The 9,758-nt window shown below is 59.6% G+C and overlaps 1 protein-coding gene across 1 annotated transcript; it reads right to left on the reverse strand.

The window, feature by feature from the left end:
• Positions 1–351: 351 nt before the first annotated feature.
• ZIC5 (Zic family member 5) lies at positions 352–9,543 on the reverse strand. Its single transcript, XM_063337003.1, is given in 4 exon segments — positions 352–3,179; positions 7,965–8,852; positions 8,855–8,946; positions 8,948–9,543. Coding segments are annotated over 4 exon segments (1,764 nt in total). The 5' UTR covers positions 9,277–9,543; the 3' UTR covers positions 352–2,724.
• Between the last annotated feature and the right edge of the window lie 215 nt (positions 9,544–9,758).

Raw genomic sequence — 9,758 nt, forward strand, 5'->3', positions numbered from 1 at the left:
TCCCAGGGGTAAACCCCCACGGGAGCAAAGGCTGCAGCCGCGGGGGGAGGCGGGGATGGCTCGGCCCAGAGCATCCCTCCTCCCGGCCGCGAACCGAATCGTACATCCCAAGGAGAACCGGTTTTTTACTCACAGGTTTCGCTTGGAAGAGCCGGGGTGTATCAGCCGCCCCCAAATCTCCCGGTGCTGCTCCTGCGGCGCTGTGAGGCTGGGATTGTATCTGACTCTACCTACTGACCCTCGGGGGGGCGGGGGGGGTGTTTTGGTCTGTCTCTGCCCCTCGTCTGTCAGTAAGGCACATGCAATACATAGAAATAATATTTTTATTCATTTGCATGATAATATTTTTTTTCTGCTTTTTACGGGGTTTACAGAGATGAAAAAAATTAAATTAGTATTATTTTATTTAGGAGGTATCATGTGTCATAAAACTGATGGGCAAGTGTCTGACCCTACGTGTAGCAAGTACATAAAAATAGTGATATATCCCCCCGAGCCATAGTTTATAAACCCTGCCATGTAGTAATGTATAGTGCAATCCGTTGTTGAAAAAAAAATGCATAAATTAAAAAGTTCGTTTATAAATCAGCACCAAAATATCTCTAATAAGATTACATTACATAAATTATTCTTTAAAAAGTCCATACCTTACTTTATTATTTTCTATTTATTCAAATGGGCTTTCAAAAACGAATAAAAAGCAAATCGAATGAACTTTAAAAAATTATTGTCTATTCAAGTTTCCTGTTTGTTTTTGAAGTAACGCCTGCTTCTTTATATCCAACACAACAATATGAAGACAACGTTTAAAGGCTTCCAGAGTGACAGCACCATGCACTGTACTAATAATATAATATCTCTATGAACTATACATATATATATATCAGCACCAAGACACCGCACGGAGGACATGCAGGAAGAGTCTGTTTCACATTACATCGTTCATTCAAGTAAGCTGAAAAATATAATGATTTTTTTTTTTTGTACAAACCACAGCATCATAAACAACAATCTATCACCAAAATTAATAAGAGAATTCTTTGGTGTGCTCTGTACTCTTCCAGGGGGAAAAAGAAAAAAAAAAGGAAAAAAAAAAGGATGATGTCAGAAAATAAATTAATTCGACTGTACAAAATAATCGCGTTCACATACACGTTATTAACAATGACAAGACGACATCCACCATTCACGGCACACAAAACACATTTCCACAAGCCCTGGGGGAGGGGAGGGAGGCTGCCGCTTCTCCTCTCGGGGTCTCTGAGGAGGAATTAGTGCTCTTTAGTTTATTTGCGCCCGGCTCCTGACGGACGGGCGATGGGGCCGGGGTGTCCCCGTCCTCGTCCTCCCCTCCCCGCCCCGCAGCCCCTCGGCCGCTGGGCTGGGCCGCTGGGGGGGGGGTTTGGGGTGAGCACCCCGACCCCATCCCGACCCTCCCACCACCTCCCCGTTTCTTTCCCAGCAGCTCTGGTCCCCTCCTCCCAGGTGACTCTGCCCGGACACCGCAGGGGGATGGTGAAAAGCAAGAGTGCGCGCAGGCACTGGCTCGGCTGGAGAGAGGAAATAAACCGAAGAAAATGTTATATATATATATATATATATATAAAATAATAATAAAAAAATAATCCCCGCACTCCCCTCCCTTCAGGCACTCGCCAGGCCCGGGGGGCTGCTCCCCCCTCCCAGCCACGAACTGCACACGGGGCTGGAGGGAGCCAGAGACAAAGTCTTCCTCTGCCAGACGAACTTTGAAAAAATATATATACTAATAACTAGAGTAATAATAATACCGACCCCAAGAAAAGGGAAAATCGCTGTCAGTTTTTGTGTGTGTTTTTTAGGGAAAAAAACCAACAACAACAACAACAACAAAATGTATCACAGTATCGCAGTTGTCAAATAGCAGCGGGTTTCTTTTATTCTCCGGCTACATTTTAGGACCCATACGCATACAAACCGTGGAGGAGCGGTAAGGGACTGCTGCATCTTTTGTCTTTCCTTCCCTAAATTGTTTTCACATGGTTACGGCTAAGGGAGAAAGAAAGAAGGCTGGAGAGAAAATGCCGGTTGTGGGTGGGACCCTACGACTTGGGAGAGAAACCAACAATTACAAAGGAGCTGAACTGCAAGAGGGGAGGAAAAAAAAAATATTTATTTAATTTTATTTTGAAGGATGTGTAACCTGTCTTCGACTGGCCGGAGCTTTCAGCAGGTGCTGCTTTACAGTCAGGAAGCCGCTGCCAACCTGGGGCTTTACCCTGGGCTGAAGAGGAGGAGCTGGGGTGGCAGCTGAAGTATTTCGGAGCCACTCCAGGGAACGGCAGGGCTCTGCCAGCTTGCAGCCTTTCCCCCGGCTCGCTCTCTCGTCAAGAGCATTATGGCATGGGCAGGGTGGGAACCGGGCACCTCCCTTGGCACCGTCCCCCTGCAAAGAAGCGTGGCTGTGGTGGCCCAGCGTGGCGTTATTAACGCTTTTTCTTACCAAAAGGAGAAGAAAAAAAAAAAAAAAGTCCGAGACTCTTTAATTAAATTAGTTACCGTACAAACACCATAGGGTTTCGTACACGGAATAAATAGCGCGAGTCAAACCTGACGGCACTTCCACGCCAGCCCCCCCCCACTCCCCCCCCACTCCCCGTGCCAGGCGGCTGCCGCTGCAGCCTGGGCCAGCGCGGTGGGGCCGGGGGTCGCCGGTGGCACGGCACGGCACGGCACGGCACGGCCCTAGGGAGCGGTTCTGCCCCCCGAGGTCCTGTGGGGCTCGTCCCCCTCGGAAGCCGGGGAGGCGTCGCGGCTGGAGGGGGTGCGGGGCCGGCGGGCAGCCCCCCCGGCCTGGCAGACGTACCACTCGCTGAGGTTGGTGACCGGCGGGGAGAGGGCGGCGGAACGGCCGCGGGGCGGCTCGGCGGCCGGGTCGGGCTCGGGGGGCAGCGGGCCGTCGGGGGGCCCCGCCGCCGCGTAGCCCTGGGAACCGGGCGGGGGGGAGGGCGGCGGGGACTTGCAGTGGATCTTCATGTGCTTCCGCAGGGAGCTGGGGTGGGTGTAAGACTTGTCGCAGCCGCGGATCTTGCAGTAGTAGGGCTTGTCGGAGGTGTGGACGTGGGAGTGCTTCTTGCGGTCGCTGCTGTTGGCGAACTTCCTCTCGCAGCCGTCGAACTCGCACTTGAAGGGCTTCTCCCCTGCCGGGACACACCAACGGCACCGTTACCGGCTGGGGGTGAGGGTGGGGGGCGGCGAGGGGGGCACGGTCCTGCCCGCAGCCCCACCGCACCACCGCCGCCCGGCGCAGCCCCTCCGCAGCGCCGGGGGAGAGCAGCGGAGCAAGCCTCCCCTTCCCTCCTTCTCCTCCTCTGTCCCCTTCCCCGCTCCCCGCCCCCCCCCCCCCCCCCCGCCTCACGACAGTCGTGACACGCACGAGGCTTCCGATTTCCCCCCTCCCCCGTGTTTTCCAAGCTGTGAAATTTCGCTGGAGGTCCCCAAACTTGAAGCCCCCGGGCTGGCGGCGGCAGGGCCCTGCCTTGTTTGCCCTCTGCCGCGCTCCCCTCGCACACGAGAAAACTTCATTACCGCTCTAATGACCAAGCCCAAACAAAACCTCTCAATGGCTTCGCTTGCGAGGGCTGCCGTTTGCCGCCAGCCTGGCTCGCCTGGCACATCTCCTGCGTAATCCCTTCCCAATGGGCCGCTGCGCTGGGGGAATAATTAGTTCGGGGGGAAATAAAAGTCACACCTGTTTAAGCATCCCGATATAAAAGAGGGAGCACCCAGCAGCCCGTACTGGGAACCTGCAGCCTGGGGGGACCAGCCCGGACACCGGTGGTGACAGCAGCGGGCTGCTGTTACCGCAGCTGATTACCCCAGGCTAATTTGGGTCTAAAAATCTCCGGGCCATCTATTTTAAGAGCTTTACGCGTTGTTTAACAGTCGTGAAAATGAGCCTGGGGCGGGTTTCCCTGGCGTACCTTTCACACACACCCCCACACTCCCGCTTCCTCTCCTGACATACCATACCCTGGGACGTATATGTTCTGGTACATATAGCCGTGCCCCGGACCGACCCTTCCCCATAGACCCCGAAGTAAATGCCTATCGCTGCGAGACCGGGGGATAAAAAAAGTGCCGGATCCCTGTTACTACACACGGACTGGAGTTTCTTACAGCAACTTTTCCTTTCCCTGCCATGCGACACGTGAGCCCGGCGCAGCCAGACCTGCAGAGATAATCCTTATCACGACTATCGCGACTCTTGAGTTAAAAATGCTCTGTCTAGGCACGGCCGACGCGTGTTTTCAGATCTGTTTCACTCTGAGCGCTTAAAAATAACGAGCCAGCAGCTCTCTCGGTGGACGCTTTCCAGTTTTCACCAGGCGATTTTTACTGCTCCTTCGCATCATGTTTAGCAAAACAATAATGGAAAAAGAAAACGATTTTTTATTTTTAAAAACTAGCTATTTCTCGGCTGTTACCATAGAAACATGTGCCTCCGCAGCCTATTTACGCGTCAACTTTTGCAATTAAAATCGTCTCACCTACCAGCGAAGCGGTAGCACTAGAATGACCAAGTTTATCCTTAAAAAAAAAAAAAAAAAGATGGTAAGAAAATGTATCTCGTGGGTTTTTAAGTGGAGTTTTCACGTGCACGGAAACCCCCGCACGCTCCCACTCCCACCGAGACAAATCTCGAGTCACCTCGTTTGTTCATTAATTTATTGTATTTAATTATTTTTTTTTCTGAAGAAATAAAGCATCTACGGAAGGGTTTGGGCCGGTTTATCTCGGTATTGCCGCAAGGATGCAGGCTCACATGTCCCGCTGCCGGCGGTGGCCCGCAGAGCCCCCAAGAGCAGCCCCCTGGGATGCTCCGGACCTGCTGGACCAAACGGCGGTCCGTTCCCCTCCTCCTCGTCGGGGCTTTAGGGAAGTGCCTTTCCCCGTGGACTCACGCGTGGGCACCTACCCGGGGGCTGCGCACCCCTCGAGGGGACGGGGAGAGGGTCCCCCTCTCCCCGTCCCCTCGAGGGGTGCGCAGCCCCCGGGTAGCTCCTCCTCGCCAGCCTCCGGATGGCGACGATCCAATTCCACGCAAATCCAGGAGCGGGGAAGGTGCCGGTAGTGCCCCCCGCACGCTGACGAGGGCGTCCACGTCAGAGTTTAACCATTTGTAGGTGGTTTCAACCCAAAGAAGGGGGCGAGATGCCGGGCGCCGGCCCCTGACTCCTCCTGGCAGCAGGAGTGCCGGAGGCTGGGGTGGGGGGGTGGGGGGTTGGAAGGGCACATGGAGAGCTCTAGGGTCACCCGGGGTTTTTTTGGGGAGGTGAATCGTCGGGGGGAAGTCTGGCGAACCTGAGCACCGTCTCTGGCGAGGGGGCAACGATTTTGCGGGAGAGGGGTTGGTTCCCCGTTAGGATGCAGCCCCCGCCGGGCGTGGGGATAGAGATTTGTCCCCAAAATGGGGCTGAGGTGCAGGGCGCGGTGTGCAGCTCCCGGGGTGATGCTTTCGAGGAAAAAGGGGGAAAAAAACAAACAAGGAAACGTCTCCTGAATTACTGACATACTCTTCTTCCTGCAGGATCTCCAGAAACGCACAAAATCCCCTAATGATTACGGTGTTATTATTTCCACACCTCCCCCTCCAAAAAAAAATGCCCATAATAAACGAACAGTTTGTACATCTCTCCTGCTCCCAGGCTGCACATGACTAAATGAAAACTGAGGCAGCAAAATTACAGTAATTAATCCGATAGGGATGGGCAGAATGTTTGTGATCCCTCGTCCACCCAAGGGCTGTGCGTGGGGAAAGACTCACGTTCCCCTCGCCCTCCCGTGGGCCGAGCTGTCATTCGGTGGGGGGGGCTGCTACCCCCCACCCCGAGCCCCGAGGCCCGCTTTGTTGCAACGGCCCCTGCTGCGTGGAGATACCCTTCCCCTCTGGGCTCACGCGTGGGGACCCTCTCGGAGGCTATGCACTCCTCGAAGGGTCGGGGGTAGAGGGGTCCTCCTTTCCCCCGGCCCCTCGAGGGGGGCACAGCCCCCGGGGGGCTGCAGGCAGGCCCCGGCTGCAAACTCCTCCAAATTTCCTTTGCGTGGGGCATTGTCCCACGCAGGGCCTCGGGGCAACGCTCGACCACAGCTCAGAGCTGCAAACTGTGCCTAAACATATTTAGGTTATTTTGGGGGGGTCTCCTTTTCCCGCTGAATCCCTCTGCCCCCCCCCCCTCCAGCCTCCCCCGCATCTGCTCCTTTCCCCCACTTGGAGCTGGGATGGGGAAGGAGTTGAGGAACCCAGAAAGGTCCGCGGTGAAGTTTTGTTTTCCAAATGAAGACAGATGGGGACGGATAGACGACAAAAACACGGGCCTCCAGCATTTAACTAATTCCGCGGTGCCATTAACACGACAACAACAACAATCCCCCCCAAAAAATGTGTTAGCCCCCCCCCGCAGGAGAAATCTCACCTCCCCCCCCCCCCGTGGCTCAAGGCGCAGAGAGCTGGGCATCCTCAGGTCTCCGCAGCTACATATGGGCTCATGCCTGACATATTCTGGAGATAAAAATCTATAATCCTTTCCGCCATGGGCCATTTGTTTTTACATCGGAACAACACGTTGCACGGTCGCCGCTTTTCTCTTCCCGAGCAGCACACAATAAATCAAGAAAGCAATTACGGCAACTCCACTTCCTTAAGTGTCCTCCGAGGAATAATATTTGTCTAGTACTATAAATCCCGGCTTGGTTCGTTTTCGGCAGAGTTTTTACACCCTGAGCGAAATGTGTATTTCGGGGGTGCCGAGGAAGGAGAGGAAAGGGAAAAAGATAAAAATAAATAAAGAAAAGAAGTCTCGAAGGCTCGAGGACGCCCCGAGCCCCTCCAGCAGCCCCGCACCGGGCCCAGCCTGTCCCCCGGGGCGTCCCCCGCGGGTGCCGCTGCCTCCTCCCGCAGCTCCCGCTCCGCGAAGCCCCGCCGGGCAGCCGGGGCTGCTTTGAAGTTTCCTCCTCAGATCCACAAAGAGAGGGAAGGGTCCTCCGGCAACCGCCTTCCCCGCCCTGCGCCCTCCTCCCCGGCTCCGCGGGCACCCCAGGGGGCGGGAGCAGCCCGGGCAGCACCGGTACCCTCGGCAGCGGGGTCCAGTACCGGTAGCGCCGGTAGCCCCGGCTGTCCCGGTAGCAGCGACGGCGATAGCAGCCCCCAGCAGCATCGGTAGCTCTGGCAGTGGGGGTACACCCGGTAGAATCGGTAGCCCCGGCAATAGGGGCGGCCCCGGCAGCGGGGGTAGCCCCCCGGTAGCGGGGGCAAGCCCCGTAGCGGGGGTAGCCCCAACGGCGCTGGTCGCAGGGGCAGCCCCGGTAACCCCGGGCGCCGCCGCCGCCCGCAGCGCAGGGGAACTGCGCCCCCAAGAGCCCCCGCCGCCCCATCTCCGCCGGGCCAAGAGCCCCCCGCCCGGCTCCGTCCCCACCAGTAGAACCGGCAGGGAAAGCAGAACCGGCATCCTTCGGGGGGGGAGAGGGGGGGGCAGCCCCGCAGCTCTCCCCAGCCGCGGGGTGAGCCTCCCCCCGGGGGAGCCCCGGGAGCCGGGAGGCGCTCGTCCTCTCCCCGCTCTTCCGCAGGGGCTGCTGCTTATCTCCCCCCGGGCTCTGCGTTATTTATTAATCGGTGTATTTATCCGGCGGTGCCGGGGTGTGGGTGGCGGAGGGGGTGGGGAGGGAGCTGCCCAAGGTGCGGGGGGAGGACGGGACGGGGAGGGGTGGGGGGGAGGGAACACGTGTATGGAGGGCAGAGGGGCCGGGTGCGTGTGCGTGGCTGTGTGTGCGTGGCCCGTGTGCTGCCGAATTACTTATTCATGAAAAAAGTCACATGTCCGGCGATGCGTAGGAGAGGAGGAAAAGAGGGGGGGGAAAAAAATAATAAAAAGGAAGAAAACCCTTATAGAGGTGGTGGGCGGGAGGGGAGGGGGGGGGGCACCCACCTGTATGAGTCCGCTTGTGGATCTTGAGATTTTCGGAGCGGGCGAAGACCTTCCCGCAGCCGGGGAAGGGGCAGGGGAAGGGCTTCTCTCCCGTGTGCACTCGGATGTGGTTGATGAGTTTGTATTTCGCTTTGAAGGGCTTGCCTTCGCGGGGACACTCCTCCCAGTAGCACACGTGGCTGCTCTGCTCGGGCCCGCCGACGTGCTCCACGGTGACATGGCTCACCAGCTCCTGCATCGTGCTGAAAGTTTTGGAGCAAGGCTTCCTACCGCCCGGTGGCGGCGGCGGAGGCGGAGGCGGCGGCTCCCGGTCGATCCACTTGCAGATCAGCTCTTGCTTGATAGGCTGCCGCATGTACCGCAGGAAGGCCCCGGCCGCCGCCGCCGCCGCCGCCGCCCCGACGTGGCCGTGGTGGTGGTGGTGGTGATGGTGGTGGTGGTGGGGATGGGGGTGGTGGGGGTGCCCGTGGCCGGCCGCCGCCAGGTTGAGGTTGACGGAGCCGTAGCCTTGCAGCGCCGAGGAGGAGGCGGAGGCGGCGGCCCCGTAGTGCGCCTCGGCGCGCCCGTAGAGCTCCCCGGCGGCGGCCGCCAGCCCCAGGCGCATCTGCCCGTTGAGGGGCGGGTGGCGGCCGGCGGGAGCCCCTTGCTCGCCGGTCGGCGGCGGCGGCGGCGGCGGGAAGGCGGCGTGCGCCCCGTCGGCCGCCCCGTAGGTGCCGGCGGCCGAGATGAAGACGCCGTGGGGCGGCGGGTGCGGGAGGTGGGGGGAGCTGGCGGGCGGGTGCTGCTCGCCCAGCGCCCCGTGAACGGCGGCGGCGGCGGCGGGGGGCAGCTCCCGCCGCAGGAGGAAGTCCCGGCCCGCCGCCCCCCCCGACGGGTATCCCGGGAGGGCGGCGGCGGGCGGCGCGTAGGCGGCGGCGGTGGTGGCGGCGGCGGCGGTGGCGGCGGCGGCGGCGGCGGCGGTGGTGGCGGCGGGCGCGGCGAAGGCGGCGGCGGCGGCGGTGAGCGCCTCGGGCGTGAGCTTGAGGGCGGCGGGCTGCGCCATGTGCTCGGGTCCCAGCGGCGTGAGGGCGCCGCCGGGGTCTCCGCCCGTGTCCCCGGGGTGAAGGTGGGCCGCGTGGTGGGGGTGGACGTGGTGGTTCCCCAGCCCCGGGAAGCCTGTCATGTTCTGGTGAGGATGGGGCTGAGCCGCTGCCAAATCCGCTAATCTCAGTGTCGGGTTCCTCTTGCTCAAAGGGGGCTCCATAACGACACAGCCAAGCCCATCTACGCTCGCTGTTGTTATTTTTTTCCCTCTACCCGCCTTCAAAAACATGTATATATTAAGCGGCTCTTTAACTTCTTTTGTCTGCGCTCCTAACTCCGCGCATCCCCGGCCCCGCTCTGCCCGCCCGCGATTGGCAGAGCCCTCACCACCCTCCGCCGGCGCGGTGGGAAAGACGGCTCGGACACCGCACCGGAGGGATTGGACGGATCGCCGTGATTGGCAGCGGCCGGGGCGCCGCCATTGGCTCCCTTTCAGGACGACGGCGCAGCGGGGATCCGCCCCCGACGCCCCCCCACCCCCCCCAACACCACCTTTTTTCCCCGTGTCCCCCCCCCCCCCACCTCCAACCCCCGCAGCTGCACTTGCAAAACTTCGCGCGGGACCCGACGGGGCGCACCCGCCGCCCCCCCCCACACCCCCCCATACACCCCCCCGCCGGCAGCGGGCAGCAGCGGGCAGGGGCTGCCCCTTCCCTCCCCGCCCCCCCCCCCGACCCCGACCCCGGCGTTGGACGGGGCGCCCAGCTCGGA

Source organism: Chroicocephalus ridibundus, chromosome 1, assembly GCF_963924245.1.
Source record: "Chroicocephalus ridibundus chromosome 1, bChrRid1.1, whole genome shotgun sequence".
Classification (NCBI taxonomy): Eukaryota; Metazoa; Chordata; class Aves; order Charadriiformes; family Laridae; genus Chroicocephalus; species Chroicocephalus ridibundus.